Here is a 25,610-nt window from a genome sequence, read left to right as displayed (position 1 = left end):
CTGGAACCCATGGGTGGTCAGGTTCACCGAGAACGCATTTCAACCTACACAATTCGGAGGAATTCTCCCTCTGCTACAGATGCGAATTCTGCTCAAGAGAAGGTGTTCTCCGCGATGAAGCAGAGCAAGACTTGTACTCTCAGAAGGCCGAAGTTCCAGACTCTCCGACTACGAAGACTGACTAATTTCTTTCTCTCTCGAGGTGTTTTTCAGGGACACTCTCAGCCCAGACTAGCCACTTGATACAAGATATGATATTACACAGCAATGCAGTGGGTCAATAAGGCTGAATTACACTTAAACAAACGCCCATTTTCTAGAGCCCGCGGATCGCATTCGAATGCACTTCCCATCTAGGAAAGTCTAGTGACGTGTGTTGGCTGAGACGGGTCAGCACTAGCCCCCAAGCCTGCCGCTATCCGATGCACGGAACGCACGGCAGTGAGACGAAGTGAAAAGCACGATGATGTAGCTGGTCGTCACTTTACATCATAGCCAGGCTGAGGATATAAGATCTCACGATGGTCTCTGTCTCTTGGCAGCAGCTCTGGAGTTCATCTGTACTCATTTCAGCTTCGACACAATGGCAGGCTCTTTGAGACTTCTCGTCTCTTTTTCCTTGCACTCTCTACTTTTCCAGACAGCCATCGCCTCTCCCCGCGCCGCCTCAAAGAGTCACGACTCTTCACCCTCTGTGGAATGGGGTGCTTGTCCTAAAGAGGTTCTCCCCGGTGTTGACTGCGGTACCATCGACGTCCCAATCGCATACCATAAAGGCAACTCGACCGCTGCAGATGGAGACAAGACAGTCAGACTCGCTCTGACCCGTCTGAACCACACGGGCAAGGCCGACAAACCTAAGCAAGGCACGCTGTTCTTCAACCCTGGAGGCCCCGGCGTGTCCGCTGCGTTCCTCGTCTCGGCGGCTGGCACGGGCTTCGTCTCGCAGCTTGACTTTTCCAAGGACCTACGCGAGGCCTACGACATTGTTGGTCTTGACCCTCGCGGTGCAGGCTTCAGCACGCAGGTCCAGTGTGATCCCAAGATCTTCAACGAGAGAGTCGCCACCTTTGTCGAGGATGAAGCCGGATACAAAAAACTCCTCAACTATAGCCGACGCTTGGGTGAAAGCTGCGCCAAGCTTACTGGTCCTCTGATAAACCACCTCGACAGCATTCACGCCGCCAAAGACCACGAACTCGTCCGCCGCGCTCTCGGCTCTCCCAAATTCAACCTCCTCGGTCTATCTTATGGCACTTTGATAGGCGCCCAGTACCTAAACTTGTTCCCCGAGACAGTCGGCCGCATGTCCCTCGACGGGCTGGTAGACCTTACCCAGTCCGAAACGATGACGCTCCTCACGGAGACTGTTACGTATGAGACAACACTGAACAAATTCTTTGACTGGTGTGATCACAACTCTACATGTGCTCTGCACGACAGGAACGCCAGCCGCACCTTTGACCAGATCCTCGCCCGCGCCGATTCCAAGCCGATTCCTGCGCCAGGCTGCAAGAAAACATGTCGGTCCGACGTCACCGGCGAAGAAATCCGATCTAACGTTCAAAACTTCCTCATCTTTGTCGACCTCCCTCTTGGCGACAACTGGATCGCACTCGGAGAGGCGTTGGCAGAAGCCAGCAAGGGAAATGCAACAGCTTTATCGACAACGCTCCAAACCTCACGCATCGCGACTGACTTGACTGGTGAATCTCCCTATGCATACCTTGCCATTGGATGTCAGGAATGGAAGCATCAGTCCCGATCAGCAACAGACTTTAAGCAAAAGCTCCTTACAGCTTCCGTATTTGCCCCAAGGACCCGCGGTGCCTCACAGTCATACTACTATCAGAGCACATGCATCGGCTGGCCAGCCCCAGTGACCGACATCAAGGCACCTTCGGCCAAGAGTGCGAAGGAGGCCCCAACCGTACTGCTAGCAAACTCTGTCTATGATCCTGATACCAGCGTGGCTTGGGCCCAGAGTGTCAGGGAGCAGCTGGATCACAGAGTGAGCATCACGAGGAATGGATATGGTCATACAAGCTTCTACCTTCATGGTGATACTAGCAAGGCTTTGGAGACCTTCCTAGCGAGTGGAAAGTTGCCCAAGGATGGGACAGAGTACAAGACCTGAGTGTGTGCATAGGAGTTACCAAAGAGTCTCGCACAAACATTTCTTGTATTTTTCTCTTCTTTGTTCCTGTATAATTATAACGCAATCATCTAAATTTCAGAAGTTGCTATCTTACAATCATATATCGCGCTCCCATAATTAGAATGATCTTCAAGGTAGCCACAGAGAGATGGCTGGTTCGGAGTGTGTAAGAATGGTTACCATGCAGACATCTGAATCCCCAGTCCTTCTGTTTCCATACCTATCCGAAAGTCGGTTTACATTTATTGCATCCTGACACTGAGTTCCATTTCCTCACGTGCATTTGCCAATCATACCCCTGCCACAACGTGCAGGACAAATTTCCTCTTTCTCTACCTTCCACATCCATCCTATCATGACTCTACTCAAAGTGTTAAACTTCTGCTCTTTGAGGATTCCCCGACATGGTAACTCCGTGGGGATATCGAAGTCCCTCTATCGCTTCTTCTCAACGCCGTCCGCTGCTCGAGTCATCAATGGGCCAATCGAGGAAGAAACACTCCCCGGAAACGCACTTCGACACCTCCACCCAACAACAGCCGGGCAGATCTTGGACGGAAGATTCAAAACCATTGCCAAGTTAGGATATGGAGGAGGTTCTACTGTATGGCTGGCAAATAATCTCAAATAGCAAGTCATTCAATCTGCCTCGAACATTCGTGCTGATATATCCTAGCAAGAGAGGCAACGAGTCTTCCAACCTTCCCTACGTCAGCATCAAAATCCCAGCGGCTTTTGCAGATGCCAAGAACGAGATGGGGAAACTTAACCTCATCCAAAACGCCAACCCATCACACGAGGGTTACCCATTCATTCACACGCCACTTGATCACTTTGACCTCTCTAGATCAGAAGGTACACACACCTGCTTGGTCTATGAGCCTATGCGGGAGACACTTTCCCAGTACCAAAAGAGATTCCCACGGCGAAGAATAGATGTTTCCATCTTTAAGCTGCACATCTATCTCATCCTTAAAGCATTGGATTACTTGCATACTAAATGTCAACTGATTCACACAGGTAAGACTCGCCAAGTTTCTCTTGTTGCAGTAAGTTTAATCACTTCCCAGATATCAAGAATGACAACATCTTGATGGGCATTGAAGACGACACCATCTTGGAGGAATTCGCCAACTTTTACAAAAAGCATGACCAGCGCAAACACGTTCGCGACGACGGCCGCATCGTCTACCTCTCAGACAGCGGCTTTGGAGAGCTCAGAGACTCGGTGCTGATACCCAAACTCTCTGATTTCAACACATGCTTTCCCCAACCACTGGAAGATAATATCAATATCCAGCCGATCCAGTCTCACTCTTACCGCGTTCCAGAGGTTTTGCTCGGTTGTCCGTGGACGGAGAGTGTTGATATCTGGAATCTGGGCGTTTTGGTGAGCAATTTTCTCCCGTGCTCTCAATCTTGAGGCCTAACTCGCTTGAACAGATGTGGAATATGTTGGAAGACGTCGATCTCTTTGGGAGGCCCGCGGGCAAAGATGGCCAATATGATGCGCAGGTTCATCTCGCCGAGATGGTGTCTCTTCTTGGTCCTCCTCCAGAGCAAGTGATCGAAACAGAGCAATATTTCCGAACGGCCTACCTCAGGGGAGCTATCACAAATCCACGGGGTAGAGCATGTGCAACGATGAATGAATATTGGGGAGGCCCTTTCTTCGACGAAAATGGTAGGTTCAATAACGGCATCTCTACTACATACATGAAAAGACACTGATATCCAGTCTTAGACCAGATTTATCGAGCAGACCTTGTCCTAGAAGGCAAAACATTGAGTCACATGGTCACCGAAGTGATAGACCAAGAGAAGGATGACTTTGTCGATTTTGCTGGCAACATGCTGCAGTGGATACCAGAAGACAGGATGGCCGCCAAAGAACTGCAACGTCATCCATTTCTCCAAGCGGTGGATGAATATTCTAAGATGGATTAAGAGAAGGCACCCTGGATGCCAGGTCGGGCGTTTGGCAGAAAGGTAAAAACGCAGCTCAGTACAAAAGGGACAACATCATTGAGTCTATAACATGGTTATTCCACAAAAGAAACTATGGATCATTCCGAATACGCCTCTCCACAAGCCCTTTGGAAAGTCCTTTCAAGGAACCCCAGCATCATCAAAAGAGTTGGGTGGGATCGCCCCTGATCAACCCCATGCTTCGGTCCCGAGACGTCAATCCCATCTCCGGGAGCACTGTCAATAAATCTCTCAGTTGCCAAGTGGAGGTCGTTTCGTAATGTTCTCGAATCCCGGGGAATGCATTAGTGCTCACAACAACCAGTTTCCCCTTGCTGTCTAGCCTTGTATCTTGAGTATGAGGGAATAACTACCTTGCGCCCGGTAAATACGGCGAGCACTATGTATCGTGACAGATGCCAAGCACAACTCTTGACCGCATGAGCTGTATTCAAGTCGCTCATTAAATTGAATATATGACGCCGCTGTTTCTTCCTTTGGATGCCGAATCTTGCCAGCATCCCCTTCACCCATCAGGCAAAGGCCTCAGTTACGATGAGACTCTCAATCTTGGCTTTTGCCCATTTTGTTGGTGCATCGACAATTCTTCAACTCAATGGTACAACCTATTACTCTCCAGACTCCCCAGCAGGGTCTGTTCACATCGAAAAATCATCCCGTCTCGACAATGTCCTGCCTGTGACCTATATCAACGAATTCCCTTCATCAGTCCAAAGCCTCCAGAAGAAGGTCACCGAGCTTCTCGATGGCGACGATGTCATCTCAAACTCTTTCCTCTCAACACTCATTCTTCCCGCAAACGCCCATGTGTCAGGCGAAATCAAGCAACATCTCAAGTCCATGGGCACCGGCACGTTCAGATCAACCTCTGCTGGCAAGTTGCCGTCTGGGCCATACTTTCTACATCCCTCTGGCCATCTATCCCGAGTCTACAGGCTCTACCTTGACTACAACATGGCCTTTGTCCAGGGTGTGACTGAAGGCCCAAACGGAGCGTATCTGCCATCTACCGCTAGTATTGGTGAGAGCGTCAACGCAGCCATCAGCATACCGGTTCCCTCTCGCCATTACTATCCAAAACCGTCCCCAAAACGGCCTCTCTCAGGATTACGACTAGGAGTCAAAGATATCTCCAAGCTCAAAGGCATCAGGACAGGCGCCGGCTCTCGAGCCTACTTCGATCTCTACTCGCCCGCAGACGAGACAGCATCGTCCCTCCAGCGTCTCATTGACCTTGGGGCCGTTGTCGTCGGAAAACTCAAAACGGCCCAGTTTGCTGCTGGCGAGGTACCCACAGCAAACTACGTGGATCAACTTGCGCCTTTCAACCCCAGAGGCGATGGATATCAAAGCCCTTCTTCTTCTTCATGTGGCACGGGCGCAGCACTAGCCTCGTATGACTGGCTAGACCTTGGTACGGGGACCGATACCACTGGCTCCATCCGAGGGCCGTCCATGGCGAATGGACTGTTTGGTCTCAGAGTCACAAATGCAAGCCTGCCACTCGATGGAATCCTGCCTGTTTCCAGCAAGATGGATACACCTGGATTGATTGCTAGAGACGCAAAGTTACTGCGGACGGCATATGAGAACTGGTTCAAAACCAAGGCAAACTACAGATCATTCCCAAAGCGCATCGTGTTGCCTGAAGAATCATGGCCATCTGCCAACATGACATCCATGCCCATCTTTGACAAGTTCATCAAAGATCTCTCTACCCTTCTCGGCGCCAAAGTCGAACGGGTCGACACGAACAAGTCATTCATCCAACACACAGGGAACAAGGAGGGCATCTCTGCCTATATCAGTGACTATCCTCTCGTTCTTATCAGGGATCAATGGCGGGCCCTTGGTGAGCCATTCATCGCCGATTACCAAGAGAGATTCGGAAGATTCCCTTTTGTTAACCCTGTTCCACGTACTGGCCTCGCCCTTGCCGCTCAAATTGATGAAAGCAGCTATGACAAAGCAGCTCACCACCTCGAGATCTACAAAGAATGGTACACTTCGCAGCTAGTACCGACTTGCGAGGACACCTTGGTCATTTACCCCTTGGTACTGGAGCCGAGCTATATCGGGATGAGTCGCTCAACACTTCTCCCCCTACGTTTCTGCCACCGGAGGCACATACGCTGCAAGCTGCAGCAGCTGGGCTACCAGATTATGCGGTGCCTATCGGTGTTCGAACGTTCAACTCAAGTGTGAGCATGCGACAGGAGGAGCTTCCGGTGAGCGTTGGCATTATTGGAGGTGCTGGATGTGATCAGATGTTGCTGGATTTGATTGTGAAGCTGGGGGATGAGTTGGATGGGTTTCACCCTGTAGTTAAAACTGGAAGAACCATGTGGTGAATACTTGAAGTTGAAGAAATTTGCTAATAAAAAGGAGGAAACCAAGGGCTCTCTAGCAAGCGAGTAAAGAAAGATAAAATGCAGAACTTGCTCTAAAAATAAACCCTGTCCTAAGATTAAAGGGCGATTACAGGAATTGCCATTCCGGGTATCCTCTCTACACACTTCTAGAAAACTCTTCTCTTAAAATCTCCTCGGTCAACACGCCAAATTCGTGTCTTCCGGCTCGGCCCCACCCCTCGGCATCCCACTCCGTCCGCGCGGGGTCGAATTTGTCCCGAGACGGCCGGTCGCTTATGTGATCAACCGGCTGCTGATGTGATCAAGACCGGGGATGAGCTGCTACTTCCGGGTGTTTATATATACAACTCCATCCCACACCATCTATTGATCCCCACCCCATCCATATCGACAAATCTTACACACCAACTTCGACACAATGACAAAGTTCAAGGTCACCGTTACTTCAGACACTGTCTGCCCGTGGTGCTACGTCGGCCGCAAGCAGCTTCAAGCCGCCCAACGACTCTGGCAGCAAAAGCACCCCGACTCCAACGACACCTTCTCCGTTAGCTACCAGCCCTTCCAGCTTCAACCGGACTGGCCCAAGGGCCCCGCCTCAAGCCGGTCCAAGCAGCAATTCTACGAGGAAAGATTCGGCAAGGAACGCGTTATCCAGATGCACAAGCACATGAAGGGCGTGGGCGAAGCGACTGGCATCGACTTCAAGTTTGGCGGACAGACTGGAAACTCGAGGGACTCGCACCGCGTGGTCCAGCTGGCCAAGAAGTACGGCGAAGAGGTGGAGGGCAAGGCCCTTGACGGGCTGTTCGCTGCATACTTTGAGCAGGAGCGCGACATCACCGACTACGACACCCTTAAGAGCGTCGCCGTCGAGGCGGGCATCCCGGCAGACGACTTCCAAAAGGCCATCATCGACAGCGACCAGGGAGGCAAGGAGGTTGACCAGGCGGCAAGCGAGGCGCGATTCGGCGGTGTTTCCGGTGTTCCCGACTATGTCCTCCAGGATCGGTTCCGGCTGCAGGGCGCAAACAGCCCCGAGAGCTTTGTCAGCGTGTGGGAGAGGATCAAGGCGTCCGAGGGTTCATAGGTGTCTCTTCAAACCAGGCGTTTAGGGTGATCTGACTGGAAGAGCACCTCTGTGCGCTTCTCCAAAACATCGTTCCAGAGTCTTTGGCCTTCAAAGCCAGGGACGTAGAATAATAGACCAATTTCTTGACTCGTCCACCAGCTTGCTCTGTCCATGTTTCCTGAACCCAACACGAGGTATTCGTCGTCCACGAGTGTCATCTTGAAGTGGCTCACGACTGGCTCGTCCTCCATGTCGCGTCTGGCATCGAGCTGTTTGTAGTAGAGAATCTCTAGCTTGCCCGGCACGATCGCTTGTGCTTCCGGATCGGACGGACGCGGCTGGTTGACCAAGGCATTGTACCTCTGAATGAACTTGCGCAGACACCAGGCGGTGGTGGTACCAGCAGTGACAAGTTGCTCGATAAGCATCATACCCTTGCTCGTCCTTATTTGCACGTCCACGCCTCGTGCAAGCGCCTCCAAGAGCCCTTCAACAACAGGCCATGACGTGACGTTGGGGGTGAGAATAGTAATCTTGCGCTGGGCGTTCGAGAATAGTGTCAGAAGGGCAGCGTTGAGAGGAGTCATGGGCGGGTTTGACTGTGACAAGAAGGGGAAGAAGGAGAATCTGGGATTGCGATGGTGTGAAGAAGGAAGAAAGATGGTTGGCACAGGGCCAGTGGTGGGAAACTCGATTGATTGCGTCGCTGTTTCGTTGCCATTGGTTGAGTTGACGGTATTCTCGGGGAGGCGGGTTATCGATATCTCATCATGGTCATCATCATGGCGAGAGACCTTGCTTTCTCCCCATACCCTCTCATAAAAGGCAGACAGACGATCAACAATGTCGCCCTCAACTTCAACGCAGCCTTCAAACCACCTCTCCCAGCTAACATTGCAGCTCGGAACCCACGCCCTCTTGCCATCTACAATCACAAACTTGGGGTGCATGACACTAAACGGGGTAAAGAACAGACTCTTGACCGTCAGCTCGATGCGCGCGTTTTGCAGCACGTCCTTGTCCGGGAGACCCAGCTTGGGCCACTGCAAGGGAGGGTAGATATAGCCATCTCTCGAAGCAGGATGGAATAGTTTCTGAAATAGGCCGCGAGAAGAGAATCCAATGGTGATTTTGAGAGGCGACTCGACGTTGGCTTCCGCACGCGCAGCCGCAAGCTGGAGAAGGGCTTCCCGGATAGCATCCAGAGACGGAGAATCGGCCCAGTAGCAGGTGATGAGCTGAACAGAGTGTTTGGCGCTGAGAATAGCAGGAAGAAGAGCGCGCGTGTAGATGGAGTGACCTGTCCCAACGTACAATGCTCTAGGCGAGCTGGTAGTGACGAGCGAATCGATATTGTCAACGTGGTGATTTGGAAAGTCGTCCTGCTGTTCGTCGCGACGCGACTGAAGGAGTTGTTTCCACGGTCGCACAAACGACTGAGGGAATTCTGAAGATGTCATTTTACCTTTTGAATGTTGATTACGGATAGAAAGAGAAGCAATTCATGTCAAGGGAGGATGATGTTGGTGAAGGGATCAAGGAAATTGGTGTTGGCGGCGCAGCAGATGACGCGGGAGACATGGATGGCCTGGGGAGGCGCCAAGTCATGATCCTTGGAAGCTCCACGTGGGACGAGATTGAAGAGAGTCAGCATAAACAGGAGACTTGCTATGCGATTGATGAATGCCATTTTCATGCTCAATAATGGTTATTTGCTATTTAAATAGCCATGTCGAGCTGTTTGTCGCATCCTTGGAGACTGGAAGCTGGTGTACAGGTGACCTCCACGTACCGTTTAGGAAGCGCCACAGAGGAGACCGTTGACGAACAACAACCAACACCGAAGCAATTTAGTACATATATCGAGGTCAATGATAATAGAGAAATCAATTAATTCTCCATCTAACCATTTACTTGCAATTAAATCGCATGGCTACCCGAACTGTCGCATTTACTGTTAGTAATCCACTCACCGCCTTTGACACGCGGCAGAATCCCCCACTACGGCGCCTCCTATCTTGAAGCCCGTCCACCACTAGCATCACCTCAACCTCCTGTCTCCTACGTACATATACAAAAAGCAGAAGCAGCTCCTGCTTCCCCTCTCCGGCCATGTTGTCGGGCGTCCTCATCTTCAACCAAAAGGGCGAGAACCTCATCTTCCGCGCCTTCCGCAACGACTGCCGCCCCCGTCTCGCCGACGTCTTCCGCATCCAGGTCATCTCCAACGCCCAAGTGCGCTCGCCCATCCTGACCCTCGGGAGCACCACCTTTAGCCATGTCAAGCACGAGAATATCTACCTGGTGGCCATCACCAAGAGCAATGCCAACGCCGCTCTGGTCTTTGAGTTCCTCTACCGCCTGATCCAGCTCGGCAAGGGCTACTTTGGCAAGTTTGACGAGGAGGCTGTCAAGAACAACTTTGTCCTGGTGTACGAGCTGCTAGACGGTGAGCGCCCTTCCCTTTTGGTCATTACTCTTCTAATTCCTCAGAAATCATCGACTTTGGCTACCCCCAAAACACCGAGACCGACACCCTTAAGATGTACATCACCACCGAAGGCGTCAAGTCGGAATCCCGCCGCGAAGACACGTCCAAGATCACCATGCAGGCCACCGGCGCCCTCTCCTGGCGCAAGGCCGACGTAAAGTACCGTAAGAATGAGGCTTTCGTCGACGTGATCGAGGACGTCAACCTGCTCATGTCGGCCACCGGCGCCGTCCTGCGCGCCGACGTCACCGGCCAGATCATCATGCGCGCCTACCTCTCGGGCACCCCGGAGTGCAAGTTTGGCCTCAACGACCGACTTTTGCTCGATAACGACGGCCTCCTGAGCCTCCCGAGCGGGAACAAGATGGGTACAAAGGCGACAAAGGCAGCAGCTGGCAGTGTCACCCTCGAGGACTGCCAGTTCCACCAGTGCGTCAAGCTGGGCAAGTTTGACAGCGATCGCATCATCAGCTTCGTCCCCCCGGACGGCGAATTCGAGCTCATGCGATACCGTGCCACCGAGAACGTTAATCTCCCCTTCAAGGTGCACGCCATCGTCAACGAGGTCGGCCGGTCCAAGGTGGAATACAGCATCGGCGTCAAGGCCAACTTTGGCTCCAAGCTGTTCGCCACAAACGTCATCGTCAAGATCCCGACGCCCCTCAACACGGCCAAGATCACGGAGCGCTGCACCCAGGGCAAGGCCAAGTACGAGCCCAGCGAGAACAACATTGTGTGGAAGATTGGCCGCTTCACGGGACAGAGCGAGTACGTCCTCAGCGCCGAGGCCATCCTGACCAGCATGACCAACCAGAGGGCGTGGAGCCGACCACCACTGAGCATGAACTTTAGCCTGCTCATGTTTACGAGCTCAGGGCTGCTGGTGAGGTATCTCAAGGTGTTTGAGAAGAGTAATTACTCGAGCGTCAAGTGGGTGCGGTACATGACGAGAGCAGGCTCGTATGAAATAAGGTGAGTCCCAAGAGTTTTGACTTGAGTATCTGGCTGACAGTTGCAGATTTTAAATGTACATCAGGTGGCAGAACATGTATGGCGTTATGGTATATCCCGGCAATAGCCAAGCGGGCATCATCTTTTCTTCAGCATTACACTTTCTTCACCGTGATATATCAGTTCTACCTTTTGTCTGTGACCCTTTGTGCCCTCACTCGTCCTCAACTACCAAGACTCTGACCCCCTGAAACTTGCCCTTATCGTCGTCTCGTTGTTGACTCCGTATGGCAGCGGCAATGATTCTCGCAAACATGTACGACGGATGCTCTGTCCAGCCAAGCCCCTCAAGATCAAACACCTCGACATAGCGTCTCGAGACTGCGCGGACAATATCACCTGGTCTGGTTTCGTCGTCCTCATTTAGATCCTTCCACAGCCGATCCCTCGTCTGAAGGGCCTCCGCTTTGACGTCTTCTCTGTCGCATCCCTTACACCGTCCCGCACAGTCATCAACCAGATACAACACCTCCAATCCCTTTTGAATCGTGGAAGCGAAGAACGTAATCTCCTCGAAACCCATCTCTCCGTACAATCCCGTTGCCCACGTCTCCGTCACATCAATGGCAATCCTCTTGGCCCGTTGCAGAGTAGATGCCATCTCGCCTGACCACTGGCTCTGAAGCATTTCCCCTATCGGCGGCGGACAGTTCAACGTCTCGATAGCCAGCTGAGTATGATCGACTGGATATTCACGGAAGCGCAGCATGAGCACATCGGATGTTGGTATCATGATCTTTTGCGCTCGGCCGGGAAGGTGTATCGTATTGGTCTCTTGTTTCGCCTGAATATTTCTCGCAATGTCATATGCAGCGCGGTTGATGAGCCGTGAAGACGTTGCCGCGCGATATATGCTCGAATCAAACGCGCCATGCCCCGATTCAAAGCGATCGAAAAACACCTGCTTCTTGTACTGATCGGCTACTTCTCGCTTGGCCTCAGACTCCCTGAAGGCTTGTTCTGCACGCTCTTCGCCCTTCCATGAGGGAAAGCAGACGTCAAAGACGTGCATGGCAGGGTCAGAGGGAGTGTATTCCTCCCATATTTGGGTTTGGAGTTCCAGCGGGAGTCTGGTGAACTGATGGAACTCCATGATTGTGGTCTAAAGAGAGCAACGGGTGCTTTGCTCAATTTGACTTCATGCTCAACTCGTTTCAAGCGCGACGACTATCATATCTTATATCCTCCTCTCTCGCCTTAAGCATCCCACGTCAGCCACGCTCCATCTGACGAGATATTATCAAGATATCAGCGCTAACATTCTCTTTGACAGAAGGATGTTCTGGATTGGGTGCTGGGACTTGTACATGGAATCATGTGGCGAAGGAGGCGGCAGAGGCGCCGGGCCAAGTGTAAGACGCAGGGCTGACAACACAGCAGAGTAGCATTTTATCCGTTAGTCTTGTCATTCCAAGAATAGCTTCTCTGACCATAATGATTACGCTTAATATGTAAGCAGCCAAGTTGCTGCCACTGTCATTGATAGTCATCCAGACAGGGGATATCACCAAGGTCACATCTTGACCCAGCACAAGAAGTCACAATTGCACCAATTACAAGCTTTTCTACTACCTTATGGAATGATAAAAATTAGTGGAAATTGTTCAATTAAGCTTCCAAGAGAAACTCTAGCTGAAGGATCTGTCTAAACCTCACGCTCAGCTCTAAACAAAACAATGCAAGCATCGACTTTTCCCTACCCAACTTTGACTCAAGAACTAACTCATCGCGCCTCAAAAACCTTTCGAATCTCACTCACAGCAAGATCCGTCGCAAGACAAAGCTGCAGCTGAATGCGACACTTGGGCGGGTTAAGAAACCCCCCTCCAATAGCCCACTCCCCCAACCCATACAGCTCGTTCGCACTATCAACAAAGCCGTACGCAGTCCGATAGCTCACGATTATCGAGATTAGACCACCTTCTTCTCGGACCTTGCTGATGGCTTTGCCTCCGTCTTTGGACCAGCATCCTGCACCCATGCCGGCTAGGACTATGCCTTTTGCTCCGCATCTGATGGACTCTGCGAATAGCTCAGCCTCGAGTTCTGGATGTCCGCATAGGATGTTGACCTTTGGTAGACCTTTCGAGGGATCTAAGCGGCTAATGTCAAAGTGACGCCAGCAGTTTGCCCTCACGGGGGGTAGAAGAAGTTGGGCATTGAGTTCTCAAAGGTCCCTAGGTACCCTTGGTCACCGGCCTTGAAGGCATCAACCCTGTTGGCGTTGATCTTTGTCGTGAACCTAGCGGAGCAGATGCGATCGTTGAGGACAATCATTGTGCCTCGTCCTTTGGCATCCTTACAGCTCGCCAGACGAACAGCCTCGAGGAGGTTCATGGGTCCATCAGGACTGAGCGACGAAGCAGGCCGCATAGATCCAACAAGAACAACAGGCTTGTCAGACTTGATAGTCAAGTCGAGAAAAAAGCCGTTTCCTCAATCGTATCCGTTCCGTGAGTAACGACAACACCCGAAACGGAATCATCCATGAGATCCCTTTCAATCTGCTGCGACAGACTGATTAGCACCTCAGAGTTGAGATCGGGACTTCCCAAGTTGCAGATTTGCTGGCTAGTAATCTCAGCAACATGTTCTAGCTCGGGAAGCCCCGGATCAACTCGTCAACCCTGAGGGCGCCGGACTGGTACATGGCTGTGGATGTGCTGCTGGGGGCAGCGCCGGCGATGGTGCCGCCAGTGGCGTAGATGATGACTGTGCCCTTGGTAGTCATTTCGCGTGTGGTCTTTGTTGTGTATCGGTGACGGAGTCTAGTATCGATGAAGGTGGTTTGCTACAGTCAGTGACAGGCGCCCGGGCTATGTATACTGCCTCCAGCTCAACCGCGTCAACGAACAGGAATTAAGCCTATTCATGTTCTCGTCTGTATTTAATTGTTCGCCCTTAATGGTAGCAATTGTTCAGCTCTACAATCTAGTACACCAAAAGTGCAACGTTGGTGTTGACAGAAAGAAAAGAAAACCACCGAACAAGCACATTGCTCAAATGAGCTGCTTGGCCACCAACAACACAAACTTGGAGTTTACCCAATGACATCGTCTACGATTGTACGTGAAAACAATCGCCCCAAGGATCGTGCCGAAAAAGAAAAAAAACTCAAGTTACACCCAAAGACTCTACATTTAGAATGATACCCTACCTACCACGTTACTAGCGAGTTTACACAAGGACGTGTTTGCTCACCAATAGCCTCCAACAGCAAAGCATCCCAAACAATAGCTGCCTAAGATCTCCAATATCACTTGCTAGCCATCGCGGCTTCTGATACTGCGGCTGAAGTCGCCTCCTCAGAACGCCACGGAAGCTCAGCGCTCAATATTAAAGGAGATACAGAGTGTGACCCGGCCCACGCCGCTGCCACGAGGTCTTCACGTTTTTCCGGTAGTACTGCCCAAGTTCTAGGCCTGAACCTTCTACAGCTGATCAAGCTAAGAAGCAGTAGAGTCAGCTGCTAAAGAGCAACAGTCGTCGTTTAAGTTTGCGACAACAACCAACAGGTTAAACAGTCTCACAATCTACAGCTTCCATCCCACAGATTCTAAAAAGGCACATGTAAGCTCTTTGTCGCAGAATTCATCCCGGCATGCCACGAGCTATCCACGAGGTCTGTCCTCCGAAAAGCATGTGGTGCCCCAGAAACCAGTGCAACATCAAAAAACTCCAAACAGTCCAAAAACTCGCCCCTACGAGACTGTTTAGTGTTGATGGACCTCCTATTTATGGTTCCAGCCCCCTATTTACCAACTCGTATTCAATCTTTTTTCCCTCTTCCTCCTTCGCTCTGGACAAGTCGATTGGCGTTCCTTGTCGTCCCGTTGCACTACGCCGGCAACTCCATGTCGCACATCCCGCTGACTCTTTTAGGATGCGAAATTGTCAAGAGATGAATCTCGGGACCGAGATGACCTCAGCCTCGTTGAGATGCTCCTCTCTGGCCAGGTGGCACCGTTGATCAAGCATAAAGGGTCCTTTTCCCCCTCGGTTCTGCAGGTCCCTGACATGTTGATGCTTCTCAGGCATATTCACTTGCATGATCCAGCAACTCACAGTTCCTTTCATAGACCAAATCTGCCTTGAAAGTCCATAGAGTTCTCAACCGCTTTGTGGACTCTTCAACCCTCTCCCCTTTGTCTATCAGGACTAAACAACTCACCACATCAACTCACACACAAAGACATAACCTTCCCTCACCATACTTCCCCTTTCAGTCAACACCTTTATCAGCTTCTGTCACACACTCACCCACAATAACCCTCTCATCTTCTCGATCCAGAGCAAACAACCTGACTGTCCAAATCACGCCACCAGTCAGCTCAAGATCCCCTCTCGCCTCGACTTGCCCACGAACGAATCAACCCTCATCAAACCCAAGATCCCGAAACAAGCCATATTTCTCCCCGATCACGGCCCCCTCAGCCCTGCTCGATCGTATCAGCTGAGCAACCTCCCGAGACACACACACCACTTTCGTGTAACCTCACACGCTGCTGCCGCCATGTGCATCGCCCACTACCTCCACTACCACCACATCCCCCCTGCTCCCGCCCCGTGAGTTACCTCTGCCACTACAGCTACTGCGCTGCGGCCCTCTACGATCCCCTCAGCGGGAGAGCCCTCGCGCCCTGCGACGACATCTCGGACAGCTCCCCAGGCGGGGACATTTCCAACCCCTGCACCATGGGCCTCTGCCTGATAAATCCCAGGTGCAAGTCCGGAGCCTGTCGTCTTGAGGATCTCGGCGGGCGGTGGGTGTGCTGCGCGTGTGGGAGGGGAAGAAACTCGAGCTATCAGTGCCTCAACTACCAACCCACGGCCCCGGATACGTTTTGCTATCACCAGATCTGTGAGAACTGCACAGAGGACAAGACGTAAGGAGCGTATCATTTCGAGGCCGAAGAATATCGGAGGGTGTATATCCAAGTTGTAAGTGAGACATTCAACCAGGGCCCTGTTCATCCGAAATCTTCAAAGGGGGGGTGAATATGCACATTCACGCCTTGGAATACTAATCACGACCAAACCGCCACAGACGACGGCTCTCTTCACATCTTTTGTCTATTACCTATTTCGGGAAGCGTTCCATCATTCAGTCCATCATATACTGGTCTTGCCCTTCCAGATTCGCTCATCACATAGCCCTTCTCGGTAACTCACAAGGCACTCGTCCTCCGATCTTTGTCCTCTTTTGCCAACTCGACGAGAATCAAGGTTCCTCAAAGCCTCATTCCCAAGGGCCCGAAAAGCATGAATAACCGACAAGAGCAGCTGTTACACACCTCAACAAAAAGAACTCTCCATCTCAGCATCACCGACGAGGCTCACGATGTTCCTCGTTCATGAGCCCAGGCCGCCAACTCTGCATGGGGAGAAGGAGTCAAATCTTGGCTTCGGTTTTCGCGTTGGCTTGATACAAGATCCGTGTTCCAGCTCTGATCATCTTCCCGATCTTCTTCGTCAAGAGTTTGACCAGCCATGTCCGCCTTCGGGTCTTTCCAATACGGTTCGAGTTGCGTGTTGTTGCAACCCGTCTCCTTTTTTTATCGATTTCTTAGGGAGGGATATTGAAAGGACAGCGGGAGAAGGGAATAAATAATAGGGCATCTTGAAAAAAGTATAAATGGCTTGTTTCTTCATCTGAAGTTTAGAATCACTCTCGTCAATTCGTTGTCTGTCATCTTGAGCATTTTTGAGTTTAATATACTGCAATAACCTCAATATTAACTATCCAACCTCTCAGACCCTCAAATCAACTACAACACACCACCAACTCTCATCAAAGTCTCACCCAAAATGTGCCATCAAGTCACCTTCCGCCTTGCTTGCGAGCACGTCTCTACACACATCACCTACTGCCCCTCGGGCCTCGCGCGAGGCCGCAGAGCCTGCCCGAGCACCACCAAGCAGTCCATCCCGTACCCTCCCCCCTCGGGCTACACGCTCCCCAAGTGCCCGCTCCCGGACTGCCCCTTCGAGGCCAAGAACCAGGCCTGGGACTGCTGCTGGTGCGGCAAGACGTGGAATGTCGGCGGGAGGTGCAGCTGCGTCATGATTGGCGAGGGGGCCACGTACCGCTGCGAGCACATCTGCTGCAAGTCGTGTATGCCCTCCAGGGAGTATTCTTCCTGAGTTTGGTTGGATGGGAAGCAAGTTTGCTGGATACCCAGGATTAGGGCGTGTCGAGTTTGGCTTAGTTTCGTCGAGTTGACAGTAATAATCGAGAGTTCTCATCTTGGCTTACGGGCTACTGCCTTAATTACTCCATATATGCAGCCAACCCACCGTCGTCACTCTCGTATAGCCTCTCAACTTCAATCTAAAGGTCTGCAGTAAAAGCAAGACCAGACGCAGTCTTCTCTTACCTCACCGCTCGTGATCACATCTCCGACCACGCCGGATCTTGTCCTCGTGGCTTGTCCCATCTCCTCCCGAGGCTGACATGTCCCGTTGCACCAGATCCCGTCAGCCTGCATTGCAAGACCAGGGGGTCTAAATCGAGATGCACAGCTACACGGCCGAGGGGGCTTCGATCGAGGTCTTGTGGACGGAGTCGTGCTCTCACCAAGATGCAGGACTCGGCGAGTTTCGGGGTGTTGTGTGAGTTTATAAGTTCTCTTGACTCATTGATCATATCAGTTAGTGAAACTAACAAGAACCTCGTTCAATCCAGTTCAACCATCATCACAACTCAACCCAACTCACAGCCTGCTTACCTGCTCCCCAGTACCAGGCTCCCGGATCGATCTCGTCTCGCAGACCGCCCCTCGTAGCCGCCCATCCAGCGGGGCATCTTTGTACCACCCACGCACCCAGCATCCATTCACGAGGCGCCTCGTCACCTCGCCCGCCGTGCACATTTTCCAGATCATCGTGGCGTCCTATCAATCCCCCGGGGACCGTCGCACAAACCCCCCCTCTAGCACCCGAGACATTGAAAGCGCCCAAGAAACCACCACCATCATCGCAACACGCCGCATCGGAGGGCAAGCAACCTCCGATGATGCAGCGCCGCAGGACACGATCTTGAGAGAGCAGCCACTGGATCCAAGGGCTGGGGTGGTGCAGGACGCCCGCCTGCCTGAGGGTGTTGACGGTGGTGTTCGTCGTGGATGCTTTGAAGTGGGTTTGGGTCTCGAGAAGTGAAAATTGCTTCGCTGATGAGTTTGAAGCCGAGGTCGTCGAGGTCGATCTACGCAGATGGATAGGCTGCTCTGGATCCTGGTGGGCGAGTTGACGAGGTGTATAAATAGGGGATGAGTGAAGCTGCTGTTGATGGGAGTTGGCCTTGTTTGCTGTATTCCACTTCATCCTTCTCAACTCAGAACCTCAACTCGTCCGTCCAAATCCAATTTCTCCTTTCTTGACCTCATATCAGGCTTCTTTGACTTCATCTCACCTCCATATACCCCTTACCAACCTCCCAGATCCCATACCACAGCATATACTCCATCCCAATCCACAACCAGCAACATGTGCCACGGCCATCCTCGACATCACCCCTGCTCCCACACGTCCATCAACTGGCACTACTGCCCCTCTGCCCTCATCGACCTCGAGACGGGCTACGAGACGCCCTGCTCCAACATCTCCTTCGCTGCCGCCCAGCCCACCAACTCTGACTGCCCCCTCCAGAACTGCCAGTTCAAGAGCAAAGGGGGCAGTTGGACCTGCTGCTCGTGCCGGCAGGGGCCAAACACTCAAGGATGGTGCACCATGCCCCTGAGCCGTCTCGAGATGGATCCCGAGTCTTATGCCGTCGAGGCTGTTGAGACGACGTGCGATCACGGGTGCTGTAGCAAGTGTATCCGATACGGTGAGTTCATCCCTTACCTCTCATCTACCAACTCTAACACATCCAGGCTCGAGTCGCGATCCAACACCCGACATGACGTTCCCAGAGATGCGCAAGGGCTCGGCATCCCGTAAGTTCGGATACAGCAGCGCCACAAAGTCGCATCGGCGCGGCTCGGCCTTTTCTCTCATCGGGGGGTTCCCGGTCACGTCTCAAGAAGACTCGACGCCGTCCCCGTCGACGTCCGAGTCGAGCTCGGGAGGCTCGGGGTACAAGATCGACCTGGAGTATGCCTCGGGCAAGACCAAGTCCAGCAAGAAGAGACACAAGTCCAAGCGCTGATGATGATGCGAAAGGGGTTGGTGTTTTGTACATTGAGTCTTGTAGAGCTGAAATACATTCGTCTTATCCTTTGTGTATCACCAAGTGTGTGCGACTTCACCGGGTATAAGAGCAAGCCATACCATGAACATCTCCGGTTTCTCCGTCTCGGGCTATTCTTCTGTCTCTAACGACAACGAAACCAGACACGGTCAAAGCACGTTTCTCATCTCCACCCAATGCCTCCTCACCAACCAAGTGTCCGCCAAAGCATACAGCTACTTCCACTGCGATATACTTTTAGCCACAGACGTCCGAATGAGTCCACCTTGGCGTCCGAGATGAATCAAAGCGAGCGTTGTTGGCTATCCAGCTGCCGAGACGCACCCGCTGCCGAGACGCACCCACTGCCGAAGGAGGGACGGACGCTTTCTTCAAGCGGGATAGTTTGGCCAGAAGTCGATGATTTCCGACGGGCAGGTTGATCTATCTCTCTCAACAGCTGGGAGAAAATGCCACGTGCTACGTCTGCAGGAAGAACCAGGATCTGGCTCGTGGTCTCCTCGTGCGTGGCCGGGGCGGGTACTGTATGATTGACAGGACAGCGCCTGAGACGAAAACTTTGGGGGGGCTGATCAAATCAGGGACCAAGGGAAGGACGACAAAGAGGCCGGGCCATGATGATCCGCGAGAGCGGGCTGAAACGTCAGCCCATTGCCGCCAAAAGGTGTGACTCTGGCACTCTGGTGAGCAAAGCTGATGATTCGTCTAGAGTTGTAGAGATGACGGATCGTTTGTGAGAGAGGCTCTGCTTGCTTTGTTCAGTGCAACTCCACCAGAAGCGAGTAACGCCCAACATTTCCCTCCTACTCTACCCGAGTTATCTCGACTTTCCCATGGCCAAACGAGGTCAATCGTATGTTTGGGACTAAAAAGATGGATTTGTCTTTGTGAGACATGCCATCAAAATCTTAAGAGGCGATCGACCACCAACTCCACCGGAATTAGCAGCCATCCCGTAAGGCTAAGGCGGCGCCTTTTGTTGTTGGTGTCGGATGACGAGACGAGCGAGCGGCAGCCCCGATGGCGCCTCGCGCGAGACGAGACCGACCCAGATGGATCCGGAGTTTAATGGTTTGTCTCTTGTGAGATTGGGTTGTCAAAGAAAAGAGACAGCTGGGCTGAATATTGTCAGCTGAAGCTACGGGCGAGCTATTCCCGTGATTGATGATCAACCTCGAGATGGGCTAGAGTGTAATTGTTCAACATCTTGTCAAGGTCAGTGTCCGGCCGTTGGTTGCACAACCTCGACCTGAATACCTCCCTCGCCTCTGCTTGTTCATTTCCACATTGTAATGCGGGTCTCGTGTTTTTTAACTCTGTCACCCACACGCACTCTCACTGCAAGGGCATTAACAAAAAAATAAAACAAGAAGTGTTGATCATTGTCCGTGAATCCAAGGTTGCGCTGAAGGCATCACCATCGTAAACACTGCCAGTCACCACCACCCCTCGCTTAGCGCCCCCATTCACAGGTCAAGCAAGCACATCGTCATTCAATCACCATGATGCTACTGTAACTTCCTGCTTGCCCAGACAGCCTGATCCAAGGCGTGCGGCAAGGTTCATGGCTCCCACGCGAGTGGCGCACCCAGCTCCTGGCATTGGCTGGATTGGCACACAAGCCGGAGTGCCAGGCCCCGGGGCCGATGAGGGCAAAAAAAGTCAAAGGGGTCCTAACTAGAGCGTGTGATGTTTAATGTTTCGTCGGGTTGAGATTCTCATTCCAGGCCTTGGAGATCACTAAGAGAATGCCTCGTGGGGCAGAGTCATCCACTCTTTGCCTGCGAGTCTGCATCTCTGTCCCCATCTGGACCCCCCCTGGCGCGAACCTGGACTTTGAACCCCTGGAAGACGAGACGTGCTTGCAGCTGCACACCCTCAGCTTCCCCCGGCTAGAGGCCACGAGTCCACGAGGCGCCGACGTGGAGGATTGGCCAATCACTGGGTCGACTCTAACGGGTGATCACCGAGGCGTCACTTGATGAGGGCGAGCGGATACAGTTCCAATACATTACCGACCGAGAAATCCAATATTGAAAAGATGAAGCTGAATAGCTTCTCCTCTAGGCCCTCGACCAATGCTCTGTAGAGTCTGGGCTGCAGTGCTCGGCCCCGCCCGGGGTACATGATGTGTCTGTCGTCGCACAGGTACCGCTCGTCTCGTCTCAGGGGGGCCATGTCTGTCTGTCCTCTCTCCACTCCTCCAACACCCATCACCATCACCTCAATCGTGCCATCCAAAGCAACCCCCCTGGTCTCTGTTCTGAAACTTGGGCTTACAAGTTACCTCGCTTTGAGAGTGATCGGCTTCATCTCGTCCTTCTGTAATTATAGCGCCCGCCGCCATCGTTGCACCTCTTGACACTCTAACTAGTAAACAACATTTGGAATTAATCCTTCAAGTGACTTGTACTACGGCCGTACCACCTCCCACCCTCCAAGTACCTGAGTAGAAAAAAAAAACGACCCCAAGGTGGTACTGTACCTCACAGTAAGCCCCTCACCTCCCTGAGAAGTGTGTGCACCTTACGCACGCGCAGCGCACGCACGCACGCGCTGAGACCAAGACCAGACCAGTCCATACCATCCATGGCCATTCCCGTCCCGTCTCATCTTCGTCCTCTCTTGTTCTCTTTAATCTCCAAGTCCTCCCACCCCCTGCTCGCCATTTCTTTTTACTCCATCCTTTGCCCAATTTCTTTTTCGTGCCCGTTTTCCCTCTCAGTCTCTCCTCGTTGACTCTTGTCCACTATAACCTGACCCGACCAGACCAGACCACGCCAGACCACGCCCAACTCGATCAAGCTCCGATTCACCGTCGCGCACCAAAGCAACTTAACTACCTACCTATAACTCGATCCATTCAAGCCTTGGCTACCATACCACAACCTGCCGCGCCTTGCCTGTCCGGTCCTCTCGCTCCTCCGACTATCGACTCATCCGTCGTTGCTCGCCTCTTCTCTCGACTTCAAACCCTCAATCACTTCCGTTTCATACTCGTCGCTAGTATCCACCAGCACCAGCTTCTCTTCCTTTTACCCAAGCCAGCGTCGTATCGCGCATTGTCCACCATCATGCCTGCCTCCTTGGACTCTTCCCGGCCCATCATGGCCCCTTCGGTACGTCCTCCCCCTCCTCTAGGTTGTTTCGCCCGCCTGTCTGCCCTGTCCCCTTCACCGGGGGATCCGCTGTCTGCCCACCGTGGTGTTTGAGGACGCGAGCAAGTCAACTGTTGAGATGTGACTGATTGTCCATCTTTGTTTGCTTGCTCCGGTCGCCTGGTTCAGCTTGTCATCATCGTCTTTGTTCCCTGTCTACCAATACCCTGCCATATACTCTCTTCTTTGTTCTATATCTCTCCTGTTTCACTGTCGCAACCCTTCACCTTTCACATTCAAAACCACTTGACTCCTGCCCATCCCTCAACATGGCCAAACCTCTTCCCTGGTCCTCTTCGCACGCCCACTCCCAGCCCAGCCGTCGCAAGCAGGATCAAAAGCAGGATCAACCAGCAGCTGACCCTTCCAAGAACCGCAACTCCGTTCGCTTCAGCACCTACAGCATGGCTCCCTCGTTCGCTCCCACCGTCCAGACCACCGATTCGGCCCACGCCGAGATCCGCGACATCGCCACTGGCCTCGACCGCATGGAGAACAAGGCCCTCACCTCGCAGCGCGTCGTCCTCACCGACGAAAAGACCGACACCATGAGCAAGCTCGCCCTGGGCGCCAAGCTCGAGCGCGCCCTCGACAGGAGGATGGTCGGCCAGGACGCCGTCATGCGACCTCGCGGTCAGAGCCTCAACGAGAAGCTCAGCGAGAAGGCTGAGTAAACTTGATCCTCTCGCGGCTGAATATGCCTCGATCAAGCAAAACTGCCTCTTGTTTCCCACTCGAGACCAGCGTTTTTTTCTCGTTTTTCGCAAAGGCATGCTCCTCCTCGCTTCGGGCACCCATCGCAAACCACCCGCATTGGCCCACGACCATCAGCCCAACTCCAGGGGGAACAAAGGACAACCCACACCACTTTAGCCCCCCTACCAACCAACCATACCACCCGCCAAAGCCTCATTTTTTCACGAATACAGACCCCAAACTCAGGATACGCACACCATGAAAGACAGTTACTGTTTTCCTTTTTAGTTCTCTCTTATTTTTAATGGCATGTCAGGGATGGATAAACGGGGGAAGGGAACAACGTGACATGGTGCCGAGCCCAGGACTTCTACCGAAGATTCCGGAGTTGGTTGGAATGAAATCAGGGAAACAAAGGGGGTGACCGAGAGGGATACACGCGTTTGTTCTTTCAATCGTCATGTCGCCAAAGCAAAAGAGCCAGGCGCAAGGGAAGAAGGAGAGGAGCAAAGGGGCGGCAAGAATCTCAAGGAAGTGTACGATTACCCATGTATTTTGGCGGATATCATGTTCTTTTTTTTCGCGTCTTTGCCTAGTTACCCCCTCATGCCGAGAAACACGGCCGTCAAATCAGTCTTCTTTATTGTTTCTACCATGGGTGCTGGGTAGCTTTCGTTGTGTAGAGCAACACTGAGTGGAGGTGATGCACCTGGATCCTATAGAGTTGAAGAATCAAGGGCTCTTGGCATTGGCTCAACATGTAGTTCATACATGACTCCCTGTGAAGAAAGTTGGGTGTGTATTGAAGTACTTGGGGAATACTTGCATTAACACGGAATTATTCTGACACAGACGTCAACTTGCAGGAAACGTGGTGGTGCTGAGGAATCAGGGGTTCATTCGCATTGACTTCCATGAGAACGCTTTGATACAGACACAAGCCAACTGTAGGAAAGTGGTTGAGTATTGAAGAACCAAGGGTATCCTATATCTAGAGAAGTTACATAGACATGCGTACCTAGGAGTCCAGGGCAGATACTAGTACTTCCCTGTGAGCAAGGTGCATGGCATATATTGGATCTCGTGGAGGGGCCTTCTTGCATTGATGGAAGCATTTCAAAAATACCCGAACTCCAGAGGTGTTGCGTATGAAGACTCCAGGGGCTCCATTTCATTGACATGGAAGCCTTGTGATATATCGAGACCAGTTGAAAACGTAGCGGTACATTGTCAAGAAATAGGTATTCTTTCGCATTGACATGAAAGCATTTTGACAAGCATAAACTCCCTATAAAAAACACGGCAGAAACAACAAACCCATTACCCTCAACATAAAACCCGCATTCCGTCATGCCTTGGTGTGGCATATCCAGGCTGAGACATCTTCGGCTAGTATCTCGCCCTCTCCGAGCTCTGTACCTGCAGATGGTCACGGCCATCCCATGTCTCAGGTGAACCACTGCCGAAGCCATCTACATCTCGGAGCCACACACTCAACCACACAATCACCCCCGACTCCACGTCCCAAATTATGCTTGGTCCTTCTCAATCTTGCCCTCGACATCCTTGAGCAACTGCACAAGCTCAGCCTCCTCACCCTCAACCTCAAGACCCCTCTTAACCCAATCCCTCGCCTCCTCCAACCTCCCCATCTCACTCAGACACCTTCCCCTCCTCCACCACGCCTTGGCGTTTCCAACCCACCTCGCCTCGACGCTCGCGTGCGCATCCACAGCGCCCTCGGCCCAGTTCTGCAGCGCCATGTGCGCCTGCGCCCTGTTCGCCAGCAGCGAGCTAACCTCCTCTCGCACCAGGGCCGCGGGCTCCCACATGGGCCTCGTCATGGCCATCTGCAGACCCAGGGTGTAAAACTTGATTGCGTCGGCGTACTTGCCCTTGCGGTACTCGGCATTGCCCGAATCGCGGAGCTTGGTCACGTTGGCCGTGCGCTTAGGGTTGACGGGGATCGGAGGGGGAGGAGCTCCTGATGGTGTCTCGAGGTTGAGTAGCGAGCGGTGCAGGGCGTTGAGGGTCTCGAGTTCGGCGGCGAGGGCGCGGGATGGGTTGAGTGACGAGATGGCCTTGGATTGAGGGTCCATCTGAAGAGGGAGGAGATCAAAGTGTGTAAGGTCCGACATGTTGACGGATGTGATTTATGTGTTGCGCAGGCGCTGTTTCTTGTGCTGATGAATCGCGGATATCTCTTGGGGTTTCTGGTAAAAGAGCGACTGTGTTGCGAGCGCGCAAGGTGGGAAAGCGTAGTGTTGAGGTTGTCTGTCACTCTCTGTAGGCGCTGCAAGTAATAAGTTGATGTTTAGGACACCTCACTTAAAGTTCTTATCTTATCTTAGCGGCACATGACACCCCTCGCGGCCACCTTGCCTTACCCTGGAGATTGACATGAACAACCTCAGTCTTTATATCGCAGGACAGTTGCCAGCTCTAGCAAGCCAATTCCTTCTATTTATTGAA

At 52.4% G+C, this 25,610-nt stretch overlaps 12 protein-coding genes across 12 annotated transcripts; 8 read left to right on the top strand and 4 right to left on the bottom strand.

Moving 5' to 3' along the window:
- Positions 1-583: 583 nt before the first annotated feature.
- Positions 584-2,137, top strand: MRS44_014897 (uncharacterized protein; the record flags this gene model as incomplete). Its single annotated transcript, XM_046282376.2, has 1 exon — positions 584-2,137. The coding sequence occupies one exon, from the start codon at positions 584-586 to the stop codon at positions 2,135-2,137; it is 1,554 nt and encodes a 517-aa protein (XP_046127991.2).
- Positions 2,138-2,513: 376 nt separating this feature from the next.
- On the top strand, positions 2,514-6,498 carry MRS44_014896 (uncharacterized protein; the record flags this gene model as incomplete). The annotated part of the gene is made up of 7 exons (XM_065618589.1): positions 2,514-2,737; positions 2,790-3,178; positions 3,229-3,548; positions 3,602-3,842; positions 3,897-4,058; positions 4,767-6,065; positions 6,161-6,498. The coding sequence occupies 7 exons, from the start codon at positions 2,514-2,516 to the stop codon at positions 6,496-6,498; spliced, it is 2,973 nt and encodes a 990-aa protein (XP_065474661.1).
- Positions 6,499-6,937: 439 nt separating this feature from the next.
- Positions 6,938-7,609, top strand: MRS44_014895 (uncharacterized protein; the record flags this gene model as incomplete). The annotated part of the gene is made up of 1 exon (XM_046282373.2): positions 6,938-7,609. One exon carries the CDS (start codon positions 6,938-6,940, stop codon positions 7,607-7,609), a length of 672 nt encoding a protein of 223 aa, XP_046127988.2.
- Positions 7,610-7,617: 8 nt separating this feature from the next.
- On the bottom strand, positions 7,618-9,051 carry MRS44_014894 (uncharacterized protein; the record flags this gene model as incomplete). The annotated part of the gene is made up of 1 exon (XM_065618588.1): positions 7,618-9,051. The coding sequence occupies one exon, from the start codon at positions 9,049-9,051 to the stop codon at positions 7,618-7,620; it is 1,434 nt and encodes a 477-aa protein (XP_065474660.1).
- A 652-nt stretch (positions 9,052-9,703) lies between these two features.
- Positions 9,704-11,107, top strand: MRS44_014893 (uncharacterized protein; the record flags this gene model as incomplete). Its single annotated transcript, XM_046271385.2, has 3 exons — positions 9,704-10,040; positions 10,085-11,054; positions 11,101-11,107. The coding sequence occupies 3 exons, from the start codon at positions 9,704-9,706 to the stop codon at positions 11,105-11,107; spliced, it is 1,314 nt and encodes a 437-aa protein (XP_046127986.2).
- Positions 11,108-11,247: 140 nt separating this feature from the next.
- On the bottom strand, positions 11,248-12,186 carry MRS44_014892 (uncharacterized protein; the record flags this gene model as incomplete). The annotated part of the gene is made up of 1 exon (XM_046284705.2): positions 11,248-12,186. One exon carries the CDS (start codon positions 12,184-12,186, stop codon positions 11,248-11,250), a length of 939 nt encoding a protein of 312 aa, XP_046127985.2.
- A 630-nt stretch (positions 12,187-12,816) lies between these two features.
- On the bottom strand, positions 12,817-13,824 carry MRS44_014891 (uncharacterized protein; the record flags this gene model as incomplete). The annotated part of the gene is made up of 4 exons (XM_065618587.1): positions 12,817-13,195; positions 13,279-13,496; positions 13,556-13,664; positions 13,712-13,824. 4 exons carry the CDS (start codon positions 13,822-13,824, stop codon positions 12,817-12,819), a joined length of 819 nt encoding a protein of 272 aa, XP_065474659.1.
- Positions 13,825-16,901: 3,077 nt separating this feature from the next.
- Positions 16,902-18,251, top strand: MRS44_014890 (uncharacterized protein; the record flags this gene model as incomplete). Its single annotated transcript, XM_046281553.2, has 2 exons — positions 16,902-17,208; positions 17,833-18,251. The coding sequence occupies 2 exons, from the start codon at positions 16,902-16,904 to the stop codon at positions 18,249-18,251; spliced, it is 726 nt and encodes a 241-aa protein (XP_046127982.1).
- Positions 18,252-18,578: 327 nt separating this feature from the next.
- Positions 18,579-19,242, top strand: MRS44_014889 (uncharacterized protein; the record flags this gene model as incomplete). The annotated part of the gene is made up of 2 exons (XM_046274153.2): positions 18,579-18,921; positions 18,968-19,242. 2 exons carry the CDS (start codon positions 18,579-18,581, stop codon positions 19,240-19,242), a joined length of 618 nt encoding a protein of 205 aa, XP_046127981.2.
- Positions 19,243-21,460: 2,218 nt separating this feature from the next.
- MRS44_014888 (uncharacterized protein) lies at positions 21,461-22,496 on the top strand (the record flags this gene model as incomplete). Its single annotated transcript, XM_065618586.1, has 2 exons — positions 21,461-21,583; positions 21,825-22,496. The coding sequence occupies 2 exons, from the start codon at positions 21,461-21,463 to the stop codon at positions 22,494-22,496; spliced, it is 795 nt and encodes a 264-aa protein (XP_065474658.1).
- Positions 22,497-22,711: 215 nt separating this feature from the next.
- Positions 22,712-23,116, top strand: MRS44_014887 (uncharacterized protein; the record flags this gene model as incomplete). Its single annotated transcript, XM_046279655.1, has 1 exon — positions 22,712-23,116. The coding sequence occupies one exon, from the start codon at positions 22,712-22,714 to the stop codon at positions 23,114-23,116; it is 405 nt and encodes a 134-aa protein (XP_046127980.1).
- Positions 23,117-24,667: 1,551 nt separating this feature from the next.
- Positions 24,668-25,276, bottom strand: MRS44_014886 (uncharacterized protein; the record flags this gene model as incomplete). Its single annotated transcript, XM_046277249.2, has 1 exon — positions 24,668-25,276. The coding sequence occupies one exon, from the start codon at positions 25,274-25,276 to the stop codon at positions 24,668-24,670; it is 609 nt and encodes a 202-aa protein (XP_046127979.1).
- Between the last annotated feature and the right edge of the window lie 334 nt (positions 25,277-25,610).

The sequence above is a fragment of the Fusarium solani genome (genome assembly GCF_023522795.1).
Source record: "Fusarium solani strain SB1 chromosome Unknown bctg00000010, whole genome shotgun sequence".
NCBI classification, from domain to species: Eukaryota; Fungi; Ascomycota; class Sordariomycetes; order Hypocreales; family Nectriaceae; genus Fusarium; species Fusarium solani.
The sequence above is the reverse complement of the archived record's forward strand: the minus strand, read 5'-3'. Positions and strand labels throughout refer to the sequence as shown.